The following is a 20,646-nucleotide window of genomic DNA, read 5'->3' as shown; positions in this document are numbered from 1 at the left end:
GCCCAAATTATAGAGGGAAAAATAAGGATGCACACTATATACACACTATACATGGGTATAATGATTACATACCATGGATATAATAATCCCATGTATGATGCACACGAAAAGATGGGTGCATGTTATACATGGGAGTGCATTATACACAGCAAAATATGGTACTTTCCTATTAAGTTTTCCTTTTCATTGAATGTATAAAAAAGCATTTACAGCCCTGGTCAGGTGGCTCAGTTGGTTGCTGGACCACCCTGTACACCAAAAAGTTGCAGGTTTGATCCCTGTTCAGGGCACATACCTAGGTTGCAAGTTTGATCCCTGTTTGGAGAGCAAATGGGAGGCAGCTGATCAATTTTTCTCTCTCCCATTCATATTCTTCTCGCTCACTCTCCCCTGCCCCCTTCCTCTAAATGGAGGATAAACATACTCTCAGGTGAGGATTACAACAAATACTTGCACATCAATTTTTTAAAAAGCCTTGGCAAAATTAGATACAAGTATTATAATAATGGAATATACACATTCATTAGGTTGAGATTTTTACCACAAGAATCTATAGATGCTAACAATATTACTATTTAAAAAAACAAAAATTGTTGCCCTGGCTGGTGTGGCCCAGTGGACTGAGTGTCAACCTGCCAACCAAAGGGTTGTTGGTTCTATTCCCAGTCAGGACAGATGCCTGGGTTGTGGGCCAAGTCCCCCGGTTGAGGGCGCATGAGAAGCAACCACACCTTGACGTTTCTCTCCCTCTCTTTCTCCCTCCCTCCCCCTCTCTAAAAGTCAACAAATAAAATCTTTTTAAAAAAAAATTGTTAATCAGTACCATCAAACAATAAGTAACACACTCTTTTATGACTGAAAATGATAAGTTTCAGTAGTTTCAAAGAAACCACTGTGAAACTAATTCATGGCACTTTCATGGTTTTCAGAGCTTTTTCTATATTTTATATTTCTTCTTCCTAATCATTTTAAGTCAGTGGCTGGGGTGCTGCTAAAACATTCTACAGTGCATAGGACAACCCTCACAACTAAGGTTATCTGACCCCAAATGTTAGGTTGACGCACCTAAGTTATGTCAAAGTAGTGTTATCCCCATTCATTCAGTCAGAACTGACTGCATGCTGAGAATAGAGTTAAATAAGGTCTGGTTTCTACCTTGAAAGAACTTTTCAACCTTTTCAGAGTGTAGTAGAGAAAGCAGACAGAAAAACTAGAATTATAGAGCAGCATGGTACGGGCAAAAATAACCATGCCCAAGTGCTGTGAGCCCATACAGGAGAGGCATCTGAATTGGATCGGAAGGCAAGAGTTCCTCTAGGGCAAAGATGATGTGAGTTAATGAAAATTAGGCAGAGCATGTCTTTATCAGGAAAAAGAGAAAGATCTCTAGGTGTTTCAAACAAAGATAATTAATCTTACTTTTACACAGTAAGAAACAAAAGAGAAGACAGTGAGGAACTCAGATGAGCAGTAGCAGGAAGATGCTACCACCCCCAGCCTGGAGGGACAGAGGGAAGAGGTTGTGCTACTTGCACCGGACACTGTGCCACCTGGCAGGAGGAGCTGCCCCGCAGGAGCCGGAGCCAAACAAGAGCCTCAGAAGCTGCTGGAAAGGCCTCTGCAGCAGCCCACACAGAGAGAAATACCCTGGCATCTCCCACCAATACTTCCCAACTGGCCAACCTGGCCAGAAGCCATTTGTCACAGGATCCTAGGGATTACAGTTCCCTACGCTAGAGAGAGATGAAAATGACTGGAGAAAGACTGTGAGAGCAAACAAGGAAATACCCTAAAGCATAGCAGTGTGAGAAAGGCTCACTGTATTGTGCACTAGGCTTAGATGATTTGATATCTCAACATCTCCAAAGGCAGCAAATGACACCAAATATAATAGCATGACTCCATTTGCAATTTGGGAAGGACACTGTGGCTGGATTGGACCAGAGTCAGACTAGAAAACAGGAGACTTGTGAGGAGACTAATGCAGGTCATCCAGGCGAAGGTCCTAAAGGCTGGAAATGAGGCTGAGGCTGCCCACCCTGAGCAAGTATCTCTTATACTTGGTTACTACTGAGGGAGGGAAAGGAAGTCTAGGATCACCACCAGGTTTTAGCCAGTAGGTGGCACTGCTGGGATAGAACCTGGTCCCTCTGATTCCCAGCCCACTGTGTTTTCATCTATAATAGCTTAACCATGAGTGAGTCTCGGATCCCCTGGGCCCCAGGGTCCTAATCTTTGCAGTTAGGGGTTAGATGTTCCCCAGGGCAGTGTCCTATAGTGCTGTGATTCAAGGATCTGCACTTTCACTCCTTTAGCATTTCAGATTTAAATGTTTTCCCTGAGTGTTGTCGCATTTTCTATAATTTACACTGACATATTACGAAAACCTTTTTTGTACATTTAACTTGGTATTTATTTCTTAATTTCAAATTTAAGTAAAAGTTCTTATTTAAAAATTACTGGTCATAGTTGTTTTCAGAGAACTCTCATTATGACTAAAATGTTCTATTCTAAAGTTCATACACTCCAGAATCTAGTCTGTAGACAATGGATTTCACAATATTCCCATCTAAAATTCTTTCTTGTAGTTCTGTTCAAAAATATCTCTGGCAGAGCTCCCACAATTTACAAGACTTGCTACAAAACCACTGATTGAATCCCAACCCTTGTTAATAGAGGTCATAGTGTTAGTTCTAAATAATGCAACTTGGTATGTTACTTGGAAATTCCAGGAAAAGCTTTCTTCCGTGATTTTCAGTTTCATTCCAAGTAGCACACAACAACCACATTGTTCAACTACATGAACAAAATAGTAAGTCAATGGTCTTTTAAAAAACATGTTGCCCTAATTAGAAACTGATTTTCTGCATATATTTTACTGGATCTGTATCCTAAAACTTAAATAAGTTTTATGTAAATATTTAGTTTTTTTAGTGATGTAAAAATCTAAACATCCTCACATTGGAAAAATAATGATGGTATGCAACAATGAATTGTTACCTTGGTACAGGTATTGACAAGGCAGGGGAACTGATACAATTTCACATCAAGATAAAGTTAAATAATTTAAGTGTACAAACCACATCATTCTTACTGTTTAGAGACCGCCATCTTATTCTGAAGGCAGCCATGTAAACCTACCATTGCAAAAGTTTGGGTAAAGCAATTTGGGGGGACCTAATTCATTTGAGGGGAATCAGGAAGGAATTCCTAACAAAGGTGACACCTGCAGTCAGTCTCAAAGTATTAGACTAATGATAGGTATGCTTTTCTAAACCTGTTTTCACCTTAATTTCTATTACTATGTTACACTGACCTATCCTTCCAACTATTGTTTTACTTACTCTAGGGTGACCAGTCATCTTAGTTTGCCAAGAACTTGCCCGGTTTCAGTCATGAGAGTCCCACATGCTGGGAAATATCTTACCCCTGGGCTGATTGGGATGGCTGGTCACCCAAATATACTGCTTCTCAATCATACTTATATTTCTGACTTTTCTTTTGCTCGTGCCAGTTTCCTATCTGGAATGGGCTATCACCGTGTCACTACCTTGAATTCATCACAGGGCCTGCATCGAGCTTTGTGCCCAACAGGGGCTCATGAATTGATGAGTTGGTTGATAGATAAATAAATGTTTGCATCTCTTCTTTTGTGGATGGCACTGAAGCACAGATTCCTGAAATCACTTTACTCAAGATTCGTATGATGATACTGAACTTAGAACCTAGGCCTGGCCCCATGTCTTCCACAGAGCATTCTCAAACTACCCAACATTAAGTCAAGCACTTTCCTGTACTCCTTGAGCCCTTAGGGTCAGTCTAACAGTTTCATCCTGGGTTATAAAAGGTTTCCTAGTGCCCTCTAGTTGAGGTGTCAGTAATCTGTCTTTATCCAACCAGATTACACAATAAGGGATCCTGCCCGTTCTTCTGTATCCAGTGCAAATTATGACAGGATTATTACTATATAATATGCAGCCAGTCAGTAATTGGGACTGGACCTCACTCTATAAAGTAACTACTTTGTTTCCACATTCTGAAAATGTGAAACAACCACAATCCCCGTCCCTCCAAAAATAAGTACAGGTGGACGGGAGATGCTGAGTTGGTGGACTCATTTTGCGACTGGGTAGATGTCACATCTAGTTTCAATGCTGGGATGATTCAAGACTCAGTTTATGTGGCTCATTCAAAGGCAACCCACAGCTCTTCAGGCCGGCAGTTGCCCCATATTAGAACATTGAACTGAAGAAAGCATGTGGTAGCCCCATCAGGCTGCTGATTAATGGAATTGAGTGACTGAGCTTCAGAAAGTTTCCAGAGGTTGAAGTCTCTGTAGTGTACCTGGTCTCCGATGAAATCAGCCCTTTAACTATGGCTGTCCCTGGGAATCCCTCCTAACTGGGCATGACACAAGGGCAAATAAAAATGAACCCATTTGAGAATTGGGAGAGTAGCGGCCCATCAGACCTCTTTGCATGAAGTCAGATTTTCTTCTACACTCGAGAAGGCTAAGTTAAATTGGGACCTAACCTCAAGATCTTTATACAACTTTCTCCTCCTCTTCTGCTTTTAATTTTACCTTTGGAGGTAATGGCATTTGACTTGCATCATTAGGACTTCTGGGATTTCACTTAAGTCAGGGTTATGTCATGAGGCACAGAACTTGGAGTCAGATACCTGAGGTGCTTGTCCCACCTCTGCCTTTCTCTTTGTTCATGAGTTTGAAGCAGAAAAGAAGAATGTAGGCTTTGGGAGGGGCAGCTGCAGGATCCCCAGACGGATTACCGAATCTGTCCAAGCGTCCATTTGATTATTTAGAAAATGAAAGTTACGCTATTGACCTCTTAGGTTTGCATGCGTTACTTAGTGGTATGCTGTTTCTAAAGCACTTAGTACAGGGGCCTGATATGTAGTAAGCACTTAATAAATGGTAGTCTTTTATGGTAATTATCATCATTATCATAATCCTTCCTTTCCTCATCCGTTTGCTAGTCATTTATTGAGAACAGGGTGACTGTGACATTTAAGCAGGCTCTTGAAGGCCTAGGAGAGCTTGGCCTGATGGGAAGAGTTAAGGAGAGCAGGCCTTTCACTTGGGGGCTGGGGAAGACTGCACGAACACAGGTGTATGGTGGGCTGCAGGGCATGGGAGGAAAGAAGGTGCACTATTTAGTTTGAATTTTTGTTTCTGAATTTCTAGTACTTCAGTATCATCCTCATGTTTCTCTATTCCTTGGCCAGTTAGAATGCTATTGACAGGAGCCCCTCACTAATGTGGTTTCCCACACACAGCTGACCTAATGTGACCTCTGCTTGGCCCCTCTCGCTCCTATGTCCCTGGAGCATTTCATAGCTCGCTTATTAGAGTTTTGGGTATTCTGTAGACAGTAGGCAGCTGAGAGCATCTTGGTCTCCATCACAATTCCTTGCATTAGATCTTATATATAATAAGCACTCAGTCTGTCTATTTGGTGTGTTAAACTTAAGTTGACATTTTGCTGTGACACATTTTGAAATTGTTGCATTTTTTTATTATTTGAAGCTAAAATTTTCTTTTTAAAATCAAGAGAGGACAGTCTCGAATGATGCCTTGACTTTTTCAATCCAGAAGTTTTGTAAAACTTACTGAAACAAGTTTCAATGGATTCAAGAGTTTACCATTATAGTGAAAGCACAAGCTATAATTATTTTTTTAAAAAAGAATGTATATTTGCATTCTTCCCTTTAATTTATTGTGAGATGAATTTTTTTTAAAAAGTAGAGTTTTAACTTAATGTAAAACTCTTTTTTTTTTTTTTTTTTTTTTTGGTGCCCTGGCTGGTGTGGCTCAGTAGACTGAGTGCTGGGCTGTGAAGCAAAGGGTCGCTGGTTCAATTCCTAGTCAGGGAACATGCCTGGGTTGCAGCCCCATCCCCGGTTGGGGATGCTCAAGAGGCAACCACACATTGATGTTTCTCTCCCTCTCTTTCCTCCTCCCTTCCTGTCTCTAAAAATAAATAAATAAAATCTTTTTAAAAAGCCCAAACTATTTTTATTTGATCAATCCATTTATGGGTCATGCCTTTTTGTCTGTTAGCAATTATTAAACAAAATAATTAGCCCCTGTTTATAAAGCCTCTTCCATGGGAGAAATGACTAAATCCTGTTTGTTTTCTGCTGCAGACAGTGGCCACAACTAAGGAGGAGCCAGATGTGCAAAGCAGGTGTGAAAGCCAGGCGGGCAGCAGCCTCAGAGATGAAGGCCTGCACGAGGGGCCGGTGGACACCAGTGCGCACGTGGGGTTGAACCGCGCTGCCCTGTGGCCACAAGATTCCGGCCCCGAGAACATGACAACAGCCCAGAACGGCCATGGGCGACTTGCTGCAATCCCCTGTTCAGTCTCAGAACCGCCAGACCCCAACATGGTTATTTACCCAGCCTGCCAGAATGGGGGATGCACTGGTGACAAGGAAGCCCAGGACTCCAGGCTAGGCCCTGCCAGGTTTGTGCGCCTCTTCTCGGTGAGCAGGAAGAGGACAGGCGCCAACCCTGAGAGGCCCCGCTCCATGGTCCTGATGGGGCACTCCTCCACTTGGAACGCCTTGGCCTCCTTTCGGAAGATGGGATCTTTTAAAAAACTGAAGTCCTCTGTCCTTCAAGGAATTCAAAATCGAGAGGGGTCTGATGCAGCCAAGGAGGAGGCCTCGGAGCCTGATTTGGGCCCAGCTCTCCCAAATGGGGCAGCCGTGGTAGTCCCAGCAGGGAGGCGCGGCTCCTCAGAAACCCCCAGCGGACTCCCCCAGCCTGGGCCCACCTCCGACGGCTCGGAGCCCGAGGAGGCGGACGACGCCTTCCAGAGGAGCACGCACCGCTCCCGCAGCCTGCGCCGTGCCTACGGCCTGGGCCGCATCAGCCTCCGGGACTGCGAGCACCACGGCCTGCCCTTGCCCTCCGCCATCCAGGAGCCCCCAGTGTGCGCCATCCTTGTGAAAGACTCCGAGAACAACAGCATCGCCTACCAGAGGAGCAAGAGCACCGACAACCTGAACTTCCTGAAGAAGGGCTCCTTCAAAAGGAAGTCTGCCTCCAACCTCGCGGACCTCCGGATGGTGTCCGACAGGCCCACGCCCCGACGGACGCTAAGCAGCAGCTCTGCGGACTCAGAGAAGCTCGGCGGGTCTGAAAGGAGGACGAAACGCTGGAAGAGCCCCATCAGGGCCAAGGACTTTGACCGAGTCCTCAGGCTGGTGAGCAGTGCCACGGAGGCAGCCTTGAAGCGAGAGCGTCCCAGGAGCGGGGCGTCCAGCCCCAGTGACCCCGCTCCGCGGCCCAGGCCCCGCAGCCGCCTGCATGAAGACTACTCGCGCCGGGTGTCCAGCAGCGTGGAGCTGGAGCGGAGGAGGTGCGCCACTGCCCCAGGTTTCAGCCCGGCTGGCCTGCGTGACCCCCACGTGGACGTGGAGACTGCGGTGTTTCCTCTTGAGGACCAAAGCAACGATCCTTGCGCTGGTAGCTCATCACCGAATTCAACTGCCCAGGAAGTATCGCGCCAAGATTCCCATGAACCAAAACCTGGCAGCCAGCTTATGTTGGAACCTGAGCAGCCTGTTACGCCGCTAAGGCCCACCGCACCCAAGCCCCCCAGCCCTCAGAGCCCAGGCACAGGAAATGTCAAATGTGCCAACAATCTCAGCGCCCTATCCTTGAGTTCAGTGGACAGTGACGGAAGGGCAGAAGGTCTTGTGTCCTTCCCAGATTCGGTGCAAGTCACATGTGACAGAGGCAGTGAGGACAGTGGTTCCAGCAGCCACCCTCAGCTGAGCCTTGGCGGGGCTTCAGGTTTAGAAGAAAAGGAGGAGGAGGTAAGTGCAGGGCAGGGACCTCTTGTAGATGACCCGCTGGGGGAGGGGCGCTTGTGGGAGCGCTGCCCTTCATCCGTGTTGGGGTTGCCCATGTGCAGAGGTGTTTTCCCTCGGCAAAGGCAGGCTCTGTGCTGACTGCTGCTATCACATTTATTCTTGTCAAGTTGCTCTGTACCACATTCAGAGGTCATCTTTATCTCTTTTTAAATGAATTGCTAATGTAGAAAATTCCTTGAGATGGCACTTACCACACCATTTATTCAAAAGCACCAATGTGTGGGGTTGGGGTGAAAAAGACCTGTCTTCCACACCAGGTAGCAAGTAGGGGCTCTCAAAATTTTGATTTTTGAAGCATTTGCTATTATTTATAGATTTCTTTTTTTTCATATTCTAAATAGTTTCTGTATTCTTTTCAACCAAGTGCATACAATGAGATTCTTTGTGTTAAGAGATCATTACATGTTCTGTCTGCTTTATTTCCTAGGAATGAATTAGAAATGTGCAGTTTGATACCTGCCAAGCCCTGAGCAATGACGGCTGTGATGGGTTTTGTACTTATTTTTAGGGTAGAACATAAACATCTCATGAATTGAATCAACTAATAACTGTCAAGGCCACAAAAGCAATGTTCTTTTCATATCTTGTCAAGCATCCAGATGACTTTACCTTACTGTATAATTTTCACTTTATAAATGCATTTGGTAATATTACCTAGCAGAGCTGAAAGATGAGGGAATGCATCCACGTGTATATAATGCAAATTATTCTTCACACATATTTCTAGGCTATTTTACAGGTGTAAATTGGTGCTTGCCATGGAAAATAATCCCCTAGCAACTGCTCCTTCCCACTAATCCCTGGACAAGAACTCAGTTTTGGCTTAGTGCTGCCAATGAATGAATACACATCTTTTGCAAGCCAGGGCAGCCTCTTTACAGAGTGACTTAGAAAGAAAGCAAAGTCTATTGCAGATGACTTTCAGGAGATCTAAATCAGCCTGAAGGATCCCTGGGCAGGCAGAGCAGTGAGTTGGCCTCATTTTTTATGGATCTAGGTTTGTATGAGACCTCAGGGCCCGAATGTGTTCCAGAGATCTTATATATGAGCACCATGTGCTCATTTGCAGATTTCCAAAGAAGCCTTGTGGGGCAGTTGTGAGGACACAGGATTTGCCGCCGGACTTGGGAAGCGTTCCAGTTCCGCTAGCTCTGCTTTATATAACTGGCAAAGGCCTGCTCCAGTCTGGGCTTCACTCCTTCCTGGTGGGTGAGCTGAAGCACACAGTTCCTTCCACCAAACCCCCTGAACTGCCACACTGGTGGTTTGGGACCCCCTCCCCCCAAATAAAGGATTTGCATAGGTCTGGAGGGTTTTTGTCAAGGTGGGGATTTTATTTTTTGTTTAACAAAATTAGGTAAAAAAATTCATTAAAATATTTTATTTCTGAATGCTTATAAAGTGAACATATGCAAGCCTTAGTTTTTAACTTAGTTACTTCCTTGAGTGATTTGACCATTTATATAGTTTTACATGTATATTTGCTATCCTTAGTTATATGTGATTTAATGTCTACCTACAAGGGATCACTAAAGATTGAAATCAGGGCACAAGTTACTAAAATTGCACACATGATTTGCCTCAAGACAATGATCACATTTTTAAGTTGCATTCATTTCCTCAAAATTCTTATATAACACATCAAGCTTCCTCTTGTACTTTTAATATAAATGTCAAGAAGAGAAAAATATAATGATCATTTTGCCCACTTTTTATTTTATATATTGGTAATCTTCAGCTTTACTTGAAGAGAAGTGCTTGCACAATATAACCTGAAACTTTCTCTCTTACTTATTTTCTCCTAAAAGAAATTGATTTTGTGACAGTTTTAGAGGCCAGAAGTCCCAGATTTTCTCTTTTATCTTGAAATTTAGAAATAAAATGAAACAAATAAAACAAACAACAAAAAACTAATTTGCAAAATGCAAGAATTCCAGCCTTCATAGGTTAAAAGCAAATTGTCTATCTTGTATAGCATTACACAAAATAAAATTTCAGTCTTTGTTGTATCTTAATATACAGTATGGTTCTTTTGAAAAATTTACTGATAGCATGGTCTTACTTTCATGTTTAAAGCTAGTTTAAGCTGCGGCTATTTTTGAGTACAAAAAGGTGGACACCTGTGTATATTATGGTATTTAAAATATTATAATGAAATTTTCAATAAGAGAATAATAATTTTTTGTTTAGAATCATTTATTTGTAACTAACCACTCTAAAAGTGACAAAATATTTTTTAAAACTTTAAGCAGTTAAACAAGATTTTATATTACTGTGAAAAAGAGTTGGAAAATGTCAAGCTACCTTTGTTTATAAAGCGTTGCAGAAAAATCACATAAGCCCCTAACGTTATACTTCTGCCACCTAGTGGTAAATTTTGTTGTAAGAGCAAAGATCAGTTGAGCAAATTCCTAAAATTGTTGCTTGGTTTAAACACGCACTGTAACATTTATACTTGTCCACAGTGCTCCGTGAACATTATAAAGGTATGGGCACTAGAATTTAGTGTTACTGCAGGTTTCCTACCAAGTCACCCAATAACACCTTTGGCCGAATGGGATCACTGGAAAAGGGATCCTGTCCTTAGGTATGCAGTATAGGCTCGGTAGTTGGTGATAGTTTTGAAATATGCCAGAGCTGGCAATTTTCAGCCTTTTTCATCTCATGGCACACATCAACTAATTACTAATAATCTGTGACACACCAAAAAATATATTTTTTGGCAGTCTGACAAAAAAAAAAAGGTATCATTTTGATTCATTTACACCAGACGGCTATTGTTGTGTTGGCTGTTGTCATTATTTAATTTGACAATCTAAGGAAAAAGAGATTAGTGCCCCTGACTAGTCAGGTATTGAATGTTTTAAAAATTATTGCATCAAAACAGTTGAAAATTGCTGCCATAGATGAGGCTCTTTCAAGTGATACGAATCCATTGTAACTCCTTCAAAGGAGGATTTGGTCTTTTGGTAAATGTTTCTTTCTAGTTTGGTTGGAATCCTGGTTCTGCCATTCAAAAGATACCTAACATTGGGCAAACTGTTGAACCTCTGTTGGCCTCCGTCTTCTCAAGTGTAAAATGTGGAATAGCTTTATGGTTTATAAGAACTAAGGAAATTATACATGTTAAAAACAGCCTAGTGTTTACCAGTGGCTGTCACTCTGTGATGTTTACTATTGATTTAGATGATTTTTCCATCTTAGGTTAACCTGACTTCTTAAGATATGGGCCAGTTAAGGTCAGTTTGTTTCCCCCCACCCCGCAAACTGTTTTTAACACACTACTGTATAATACAGTCTTATTGGGGGTTGTGAAGTTCTTCAATTAGTTTGACTTCACATTAATTTTTTTTTTATGCAGGAGAGTTAGGTTTTATCATAACCTAACATTTGTTATTTTAATAGTGCACCAAACTAAATTCGTTAAGCATCTACTAGGTATAAGGCACTCAGTTGGGTATAGCTCTATAAGGAAGAGTAGATGATGTCAAGGAGCTAAGATATATCTGCATCATAGTAGAACTCTGCAGAATGGATTAAATCCCACAAAAGGAGGTAAAACCGTAAAGTTGTAGGATTCCAGAAGAGTTGTAGTTTTTAGCCAGGTGCCAAATAAAGGAAGGCTTAGTGAGGGTGGTGAAATCTGATTTGAAGAAGGTGAGAGTTCTACAGTAGTTATGGAGAGAGAGGTGGGGCATGTCGGAAGTCAGATGCACAGAGATTTTGTATAACTTGAGAAAACAGGAAGTAACATAATTTGATTTGGTATTGGGTATTGGTAAGATAAGATGAAACCATTAAGTCCAGATCATGGACACTCTGAAATTCCAGAGTAAAGAACCTATACATTACTTGGTAAACACTGACAAATTAAGGGTGTTTTTGAACAAAGTGCCAGGTTCAGAACTATGTTTTGGAGGAATTAGTCCACCATTGGTAAAAAAGAGAATTGGGGGGAAAAAAGTGGTCAGAGGGAAAGCTATCAGGAATATATTGCCAATGAGAGCTCAGATGTAATAAGGCTCTGAAATAGAATATAAGGAAGGCACGGGAGTGTTTGAAACAGCACATCATACATAGTAACACACGTTGTTCATTTATTACCTAGCTACTGTATGCCAGATGTAGGGACAAGAAAGAGGTTTTCTGTTGTTTGTTTGTTTGTTTGTTTGTTTGTTTTTTAAAAGCTACTCTATTCTCATGGGTTCACAGTCCAATTGGTAGATTGGAATGTATACAGATCAGTATGATACAGTGTGAAAAGAATTTCTAATGAGGAATGTACAGAGTAGCATGGGAGCTCCACAGAAAGAATTATTAACTGTGGGGGAAGAGTGGCATTATTGGGAGGGACAGTTAAGTGGAGTCTCAAAGATTATGTTGGGGGATGCAGGGGGCAGCAGTTAGGGAGCAGCAGGGCCTTCCAGGCCAACTGTAAGAGCTTGGGCGAGGAGGCAGGTACTGTAGACAGGGAGACAGTCAGCCAGAGGAGTTGTCTAAGCTTTGTTTTCCTCCCCTGTGAACTGGGGGTAGTAAGATACCTACCCACCGCATAGGATTGTTGTGAAGATTATATGAGGTGATGCGTATAGAGTACTTGGCACTGAGCTTTGCAAACAGTGAGTGTCCACAAAGAGGCTAATCTCTTGTGCAGAGGGAACTCTCCATTGCTCACCATAACTTTTGTACAGGGTGGTTGGGTGGAGAAGTGGGAGATAAGAATGGAGAGATAGGTCTGTATACAATTAGGAAGGTCCTTGCTTGGACCTGTGGAGTTTGAACTTTACCCTGCAGGCATTAGAAATCCCAAGAAGTGTTTAACCAGGGACGGCAGAGGAGGGCCAGCTACACCTAGAGGATTGGGTTGGGGTGGCCTGGGAGAGACCGTGTTCCTCAGTAATCTAGTTCAGAGGTGACGAAATCTGTGCTGAAGCTAGGGAAACGGAGCGGAGGGGAAGACTGCAAAATGATCTCACAATTTATATCGACTGGCATTTGAATGTTTGGGGGGAGTGGGAAGTCAAAGTCGACTGGATGATTGGGAGGGTATTATTGTGTAGGGATCCATAATCAAACAAGCCACACAAACAATGGACTAGATCTGAATTTGGGTTATTATCCTAGTCCGCCAACACAATGGCACCTTCTGGGAAGTCACTTTCCTTTTCTGAGCCTCAGTTTACTTGAACACTGAAATGTTTCAAGTTGTATAATTTTCTTCCTGAGGGGTTTGTAGCTTCAAAATTGTTGGAAGGCATTGTACTACACAGTCTTATGAAATTAAAATGATGTGAGTGCTTGACTAGATTTTAGTTCTGTAGGATACAAACTGTTATTACTACATGGGGTAATCATGGTGTGCCCCAGGCTCTGAGGTGGTGGTTTTGGCTCACCCACTACTCCACTGGCTCTCGTCCCAGCCTTGGAAAGAAAAAGGAGGGCAGTTCTGTGACACCACAAGGTGGTGTCACCAAAATAAAGCCTCCCCTGTGGGAATATCCAGCTTTGGGTACTGTAACGGTTTAGTAGGTGAGCAGGGGCTAAATTGAAGCCTATTTGCCATGTGAATTAAGAATCATAGAGTTTTACAACGATGGGTACTTTGTACATAATGATAGCCCGAAGGTGCTGCTTTGGTGTGATTTAATCAGAGGTACAGATATATTGCATGATTTTGACTCTTTGTAGATTACTTAGATGTTACTCTTTGGGTTACTCAAATAGCTAGTTGGAAGATTCAAACAATTCTCATGATTAAAAATTATCCAGAACTAGTTCACAGAGCCATTCTTAGAAGCAGAAAGATGGGGTTGCATGTATGGAGGTAAATGTAGTGACCCTAGAAAGTCTGCCCAAGATATTTTTAGGAACTTTATCTAGGTATACTTTGCATAACATGTAATTCACCTATTGCAAGTATACAGTTTGGTGATTTTTAGGAGATTTATTGTTGTACAACCACCACCACAGTCAAGAATAGAACACTCCCATCGCCCCAGAAGTTCCTCCATGCCCTTCTGCAATCAAGGCCTGCTCCCAGGAAAGGCCTGCTTTCCAAAGGCCTAGGCAACTGCTGATGAGCCTTCTGTCTCAATACTTTTTTAATGTGACCCAATGAATGTTTGTGCATTTAGAGTTGTGCAGCCATCACCATTGTCTAATGGTAGAGCCTTTCCATCGCCCCTGAAGGGAAACCCTGCTCATTTGCAGCCATCCCCTGAGCCACCCCTAGTACCTGATCTACTTTTTGTGCCTATCAATTATACCTTTCTGGATATTTCACAGAAATGGAGTAAGGTAACATAGGATCACTTGTGTCTGGCTGCTTTCACCTAGGTTCCACCATGTTGTAGCATGTATCAGTACTTCATTTTATGACCAAATAATATTCATTTGAGTGGATGGCCCACATGTATTTATCCATTCATCCGGAGAGTTGAATGGTCTCTACTTTTTGGCTATTATGGATAATGCTGCTATGAACATTTACATGCAAATCTTGTGGACATTGGATATATATTTTCATTCTCTTGGGTAGATAACTAGGAGTTGAATTTCTGCATCGTACAGTAATTTGATGTGTAACCATAACTGCCAAGCTCTTAACTAAAATGGTTGTCCCATTGCAGCTTCCACCAGCAATGTGTTAGGGGTCCAGTTTCTCTGCATCCTTGCCAGCACTTGGTAGTGCCGGTGTCCTGGATTCTAGCCCTTCAAGGGGAGTATACAGTGTTATTTTATTTTGATTGTAATTAACATTTCCCTAATGACTAATGATGTTGAGCATCTTTTCATGTGTTTATTAGCCATTCATTTATCTTATTTGGTGAAACGTCTATTCAAATCTTTTGCTCATAATTTTACTGCATTTTTGTTTTATTATTGAACAGTAAGATTTTTTTACATATTTTGGATGCAAGTCCTTTATCAGATATAAAACTTGTAAATACTTTTTATAAGTTTTTTTTTTAATTGATTTCACAGAGAGAGAGAGAGAGAGAGAGAGAAGGAGAGAAGGAGAGACAGAACCATCAATTCGTTGTTTCATTTATTTGTGCATTCATTGGTTGATTTTTGTATGTGCCCTGACTGGGACTGAACTTACAACCTTGGCATATCAGGACAATGCCCTAACCAACTGAGCTACCCAACCAGGGTGCAAATATTTTCTCATAGTCTCTGGGATTGCTTTTTCTTAACGGTGTCTTTTGAAAAGCCAAAACATCTAATTCTGATGAAAATCCAATTAATAATGTTTTTTCTTCTGGGGATCGTACTTCTGGTGTTAGAGCTAAGAAATCTTTGCCTGTCCTAGGGTCACAAAGATATTCTCCTATCTTCTGGAAGTATTATAGCTTTAGCTCTTACATTTAGGTATATGCTCTATTTTGAGTTGATTTTTGTGTATAATGTGAAGTAAAGGGCTTGGCTCTCTTTTTGGCATATGGACATCCTGTGATTCCACTTCCATTTGTGGAACTGCCCGCAGTTTTTACACCCCAGAGAATGTAAGTTTCCATATTCTTCTGGGTTCTCAATTTTCTCTGACAAAGGAGCCCTAGATCTGAATTACAGAAACTGAAATTACAGTTGGAAAGATAATTTGAAAATGAAATTATTTGTACTGTTAATAAGTGTTTTCCTAATGAAGTGAACATCTTGTTACTGGGACATCTGCTACACGGTCAGTGTTTTACAATATTCCCTAAGTAGTGACCCTGCGGTGCACATCCTTCAACAGACATTTCCCCCCAAGGTGTGCTTTTTCCTGTGTTACGAAGAGAATTAATGTGCACTCTATTCGTCCTCTTTGTGGTAGCTTATGTTTAGTTTCTCCAAAGGTGTTTTGGTTTATTTATTTTCACGTTCCTTTTGTAGGAGAAACATTCCTAAATAGAAAAAAGTCTCTTGCTGAAATTTTATTAAATCATAAGAATGCAGGTCATGCATCCAAATGTGAAAATAACCTACTTTAACAATTGAGACATTTTCTAAGTCAGTGTTTGCTTTTTAATTTATTTTTTACTTGTAGTTGACATACCATATTACATTAGTTTCAAGTGTACAATGAAGTGATTAGACCTTTATATACCTTCCAAGGTAATCACCGTGGTAAGTCTAGTACCGTCTGGCACCCCCTATAGTTATGATATTGTCAACTCTATTCCCTATGCTGTACATTACATCCCATGTAATTTTATAATTGGAAGTTTGTACTTCATAATTCCAGCCTTTTTTTGTTTGTTTATTTGTTTTTTTTAAATTGTTGCATTGTATTTAAATTATAAATTGCGCAATGCTTTTCATTTTCAAAGCACTCTGTTTTCAAAAACCTTTAACCAGCTGGGGCTAACCTATACGTGTTGAAGGGTAGGAGAACTGTGCTGTCCCTCTTTGCAAAGGGAGACTGAGTCAGGGGCTTACAATTTAGCCAGAGAGCAGAGGGTCAGGACTCAGTCCACACCAAACTACTCTGCAGGACAGGCTTCAAGTAAAACAGTCCCTCACAATGGCTGTGTCACAGCCTCAGCTTGTCCTGTGCTGCTGGGACTTTAGTTCCCTCCATAACCCTAATGGGGCATTGTTACCCCGTTTCACACGAGAGGCAACTGCAGCTTAGATTGCTTAAGGCACATGGCCAGGGCCACCCAAGCAGTGGGGGGCACCAGGCGCTTCCTGCCTCTCTGCGTCCACACCTTCCAGGCGCTCTGGCAGACAGGGGCTGGCAGCACCCTCCCTCCTTCCTCTGCCTGGGAGGCCATGCAGCAGATGTGGCAGGCCTGACTGCCAATCAATGGCCTTATTTTTTTTCTAATTCAACACACAGACTTTGTTCAGTTTTCATCCATTGTCCTACTTGTCCTCTGTAGTAAGACTTTTTCAGGTATAAGATCCCATCCAAGATCGCCTGTCGCATTTTCAATTGTCACGTCTCCTTAGCCTGCCTTCGTCTGGGTCAGTCTTTCTTTGTCCTCTCAATTTTGAATCTCAGTCTTTTTTAAAAGAGGTTTCTATTTGCTCTGAAAAGGTTTATGTTCATCATTACATAAACAGCTATTTCTTTTCAAGTGGAAAGTTTTAAAGTCTTTCTGAGTGGGTGCTCAGTGTTTGACAGACAACAAAATTTATAAACTTAAAAGGCTGCTTCTAAAATTATTTCTAAAAATGCAATATCTAGAGAAGGAAGAGTATATACAGGTATCATATAAAAAAAGTATCATGTAATCCTTGAACTTTAGAGAGGCTCATTTCTCAGTTTCTTTCTAGTGAATTGTCACCAAATAGAATTTTCCCATTACAAATGAGGGGAAGGAGACAGAATTATATACCTATGTACCTAAGTAAGATCCTGGTTTTTATAGAAGTTGTCATAATAACCATTTGTAATCAAGTATTAATGACATACTGTATCATATTAATGATTAAACTTTCTAAAGTATATGAAATACTTAAATGAAATCTTAAATGAAATTATATGAACTAATATAATAGTGTATTTGCCAAGGTTTTAACGTTCTTTTATCTAGTGACTTGTTTTACTTTGTATGTAACGAAGTCATAATAGACCTTGCTGAAGTTATACAGTACAGAAAAGAGTATTGTCAGTATTCTTTAGGGGGACTTTTAGCTTGATGATTAAGAAACAGATGCCAATTTGTATGTTTTTCTCCTCTTCTTTTTTTTCTTCACATCTTTAGCTTCCCTGTAGTAATTAAGATCTTAGAGTATCCAAGGTTGGGAATCACTTTCCCGTTGGCTTAGTGACACGTTCATTTTGACATGTCTGCCACGATAATTGAAAGGAATACTGTAGTTTAGTTGGCAGAAGGGTGAACAAATTGCCACATGTCACTATCGAAACTGAATGTTATCCATGATTAATCTGCCACTGACAGTCTAGGGACAAGAGAGCAATTTGGAATGCTCCGTTCACATAGAATGATCACAGTAAGGTGGGGCGGGGGAAGGGCTGGGGCTCAGGTTGGTTGCAGGGGAAGGAGCACTCGCAGCTGGCAGCTTCCTAGGAAACCATCATCAATGTAGTGCCAGCCGTTGCCGCCAACATTCCTGAGTGGTTGGTAAGATCCATGGTGTAAAAATAGGTGGGCTTTGTAGTAGGGCTGCCTGAGTTCGAATCCTAGTTTCACCACTAGCCAGCTCTGTACTTAACAAAGGTACTTGGCCTACATAAGCCTCTTTAAAGTTTAAGTTTCTTTTTTAAAAAAATGGAGATAATAGTAGCTACCAAGATTAAATGAAATAATGCATATAAGATATCTGAAGTGCCTAGAACATAGTAAATTCAATAAATGTTAACTTTTATCATGATTATAATCATTATAGATGTGAAAAGTACTGCTTTTGGTCAGACACTCCAGTAGAGACCAATGAAACTTTGCAAACTCTGATCTTCTAACCAGAGTTCTCCAAGTTTGGCATAAAGACCACCCAGAATGCAGGCTAAAGGTACAGATCCCTGAGCCCCACCTGGAGCCACTGAATTGGAATCACTAGGATGGAGACCCAGTAGTCTAGACTTCTGCCATGCTACCCACGGAAATTCTTTTTGCCACAATAAAGTTTCAGGTCTGCTTTCCAGGCCTAGCTTTATTGTGTTTCATAGATGTTACATTTTTTTACAAATTGAAAGCAAGACCTCCCACCAACAGAAAGATTAAGACTAGCTTCACTGCAGGGGTCTAGAAGCAAACCTCTGGTATCTCCAAGGTAGACCTGCATGAAGTATTCTGTATTTTTGGTGTGGCCATTTCTCTTCCAGATCAGCACCCCTGCTCCATTAACCCTTGATTTAGGAAAGAGAGGCATTCCTGAAAAAGTTAAGATGTCTTGTAATACTGTTTTTTCCCATGAACTGTATTATCAATTGAATATGAATTTCTACGGTAAACAAACGTAACTCCCTTTGGCCCAAAAAATAAAAATGAAATTAAAACTTTTCAAGCGGACACGGGTGGAATACAGCATTTGGATTTGGTCTGAAGTGTATAGAGGAGTGTGATTCAAGCAATTGCTCTACCCACTGCTAGGAAATGGGATTTTACTAACCCATTTGGGAACTTTAAGAATGTAGTTGTCTCTAAAAAAATCAAAGTGTCAGTAGTAACTGCTTGCATTTATAGGATGCCTTTTCAGCAAGTACAGGTCTTTCACATCACATAGCCGCCCAGTGAAGTAGGTTAACAATTTTGGATTTGCTTTACAAGACTAAACTGAGGCTTGGGAAGATCACAGGACCCTCCTTAAGTCATACATCAGGTGAATGGCAGAGCTGAGCCTAGAGCCAGGTCTCCGTGTGGGGAAGAAGTCCCAGAAGCAGCGTCTGCTTGGTATCTAGCACGCAGACTTAAATTCTAAACATCTGCTAGTTTCCTGATTTTTAGTGGAGCCTTAGTCTTGTCTTTTTCCATCCGTAAAACAGAATGAAAAGTATGTAATGCACACGGTTTCTAAAGAAAATGAAATGGGATCTGTAAAGGCCAGATTTCAAATGGTGGTGGTGTAGTGGTTTGATAAATTTCCATTCCGTTTCCCTTTGGACTCCCATGTCCAGCGTTCTTCCCACTGCGCTGGGGCTGCTTTCTACCGCAGTTGGTTTCTGCCCCAATCAGAGTCCTTCCTCTTGATTTTTTGGCTGCATGGGATACGCTATGCAGCTCAACTAAAGAGCTTCACTCCCTTATCTGGCGTCTTCTTTTGGTGGCTCACCTGATGGCACAGAAAAGAAAGCCACCGTGGACAGAAGTGGTGTGACTCCTGGGTGAGAACTTTGCCATTTCACACGCAGGTGGGGAGACAGGAGGCATGGCATCTTAAATACAGCTTGTAATGAGGGAAAGTATTTTAGTTCCATTTTCTAATGTACAATATAAAATTTTAATATATTTACTTGTACCAAGGTTCCGTTGTATATTTCTTTATGTCTTCACTCTTTTTGTGGAATAAATTATTCATATGTAGTTCTTATACAGCCAAGTTTTGCATTAAGCACTTTCAAGATATTTTGCAGCAGTATAGGTTAGATTCTCGTATCCCTCTATGCAAATAAAAAACACGACTGGTGCTGTCTCTTTTTTATTTTTTATTTTTTTAGTTACAGTTTACTTTCAATATTATTCTGTATTTATTTCAGATGTACAACAAAGTGGTTAGAAAATCACATATATTACAGAGTGGTTCTCTGGTCTGGCCACCTTACCATGTGTTTTACGCTGTAATCTACATCTGTGTCACTATTCTGTAGCTACCAATTTTTACTACTTGATTCTTGCTCCTTTTTTTTTTAGAAAAAAATTTATTCCTTAATGAGAGAGAAACAATTGTTGTTTCACTTATTTATGCAGTCATTGGTTGATTCTTATATGTGCCCTGACCCAGGATCAAAACTGCAGCCCTGGTGTATCGGGGCGATGCTCTAACCTGATGAGCTACGCGGCTGGGGCTCCCGTCGCCATTTCACACAGTCCCCCAGCACCCTCCCCAATGACAACTCTCAGTCTGTTCTCTGTATCTCTGAGTCTGTTTCTATTTTGTTTGTTTATTTTGTTCTTTAGATTCCACAAATATGGAATCATTTGGTATTTGTCTTTATCTGACTTATTTCACTTAGTATAATACCCTCTGGGTCTCTCCAGACTGTCACAGAATGGAAGATTTCATTCATTTTATGGCTGAGTAATATAATAGTACATGGTGTAAATATATCATAAGGTTTTTTTTAATCCA

The 20,646-nt window shown here is 41.4% G+C and overlaps 1 protein-coding gene across 1 annotated transcript in view; it reads left to right on the top strand.

Moving 5' to 3' along the window:
* The window catches only part of SPATA13 (spermatogenesis associated 13), a 155,160-nt gene that overhangs the window by 71,668 nt on the left and 62,846 nt on the right, over window positions 1-20,646 (top strand). The window contains exon 2 of the mRNA XM_054577201.1: window positions 6,166-7,845. Within this exon, the coding sequence (XP_054433176.1) occupies window positions 6,331-7,845 (1,515 nt within the window). The 5' untranslated portion in view covers window positions 6,166-6,330. The remainder of the gene's footprint in view (window positions 1-6,165; window positions 7,846-20,646) is intronic.

Source organism: Pteronotus mesoamericanus, unplaced genomic scaffold, assembly GCF_021234165.1.
Source record: "Pteronotus mesoamericanus isolate MK-2021 breed Mesoamerican mustached bat unplaced genomic scaffold, CSHL_Meso_final contig_41, whole genome shotgun sequence".
Taxonomy (NCBI): Eukaryota; Metazoa; Chordata; class Mammalia; order Chiroptera; family Mormoopidae; genus Pteronotus; species Pteronotus mesoamericanus.
Note: the sequence above shows the minus strand (reverse complement) of the source record. Positions and strands in the feature narration are given on the sequence as shown.